The sequence below is a fragment of the Aptenodytes forsteri genome, unplaced genomic scaffold (genome assembly GCF_000699145.1).
Source record: "Aptenodytes forsteri isolate BGI_AS27 unplaced genomic scaffold, ASM69914v1 Scaffold271, whole genome shotgun sequence".
Classification (NCBI taxonomy): Eukaryota; Metazoa; Chordata; class Aves; order Sphenisciformes; family Spheniscidae; genus Aptenodytes; species Aptenodytes forsteri.
The window spans coordinates 610,375-611,069 of NW_008794602.1; the positions used below are offsets into that span (position 1 = coordinate 610,375).

The 695-nt window shown below is 73.1% G+C and overlaps 1 protein-coding gene across 1 annotated transcript in view; it reads left to right on the forward strand.

Moving 5' to 3' along the window:
• SPIRE2 (spire type actin nucleation factor 2) overlaps positions 1 to 695 on the forward strand; it is a 7,806-nt gene that overhangs the window by 3,878 nt on the left and 3,233 nt on the right. Inside the window, exon 2 of the mRNA XM_009273094.1 lies at positions 549 to 586. Within this exon, the coding sequence (XP_009271369.1) occupies positions 549 to 586 (38 nt within the window). The remainder of the gene's footprint in view (positions 1 to 548; positions 587 to 695) is intronic.

A 695-nucleotide genomic window follows, 5' to 3' on the forward strand; every position in this document is an offset into this window, starting at 1 on the left:
GCTGCCGGTGCCCGCAGCCCAGAGGGGTGCTGGGGGCATTTCCCTGCGGGTGCAGAGCTCTCAGCTCCGTCCAGCCCTGGGGGTGAGGGGTAAAGGGGTGACGCTGCCGCCCCTGATGTGCCTCCCGGGTCCGGCTGGGGGCAGTGGGCCCAAGCAGCTGGTGCCTGTTTGGGCTCGTTGCCCAGGGCCGGTGTCTGCTGCGATGCCCAGCGAGGCCCACCGTGCTCGACTGGGCAGGGAGGGCAATGGAGGCTGTGCCACCATCTCTCAGCCGGCACTGCCTGATGCCGAGGCTCAAACATGAGGGTCCGGGTCCCCGTTGTCCCGTGGAGCTGTGTCCTGGGACCAGTTCAGGATGGGACTGGCTGGAGATGGGTGTCCTGGCTCAGGGTGGGAGCTGCTGGGGATGGGACCCCCCGCCGGGTGCCCCACAGCCAGGGCTGGGGGGGTGCAGCATCCCCGGGGTGCGGGACAGGAGGTGACGCCGAGGGGGGATGCCCAGCGTGGGGCCACGGGTGCCAGCGGTGACTCTGCCCTCCTCCCCCCAGAGCTGCCCCCGCTGCTGACGCCCTCTGCCGAAGCCCAGGTACGTGGGGGCCGGACGCCCGCCCGGCCCCGCTGCAGCCCCCGCTGCAGTCCCACCCCGGCGCAGGGGTCCCTGGGGGGGCACTGCCGCCTGCCCCCCTCCCCCTGCG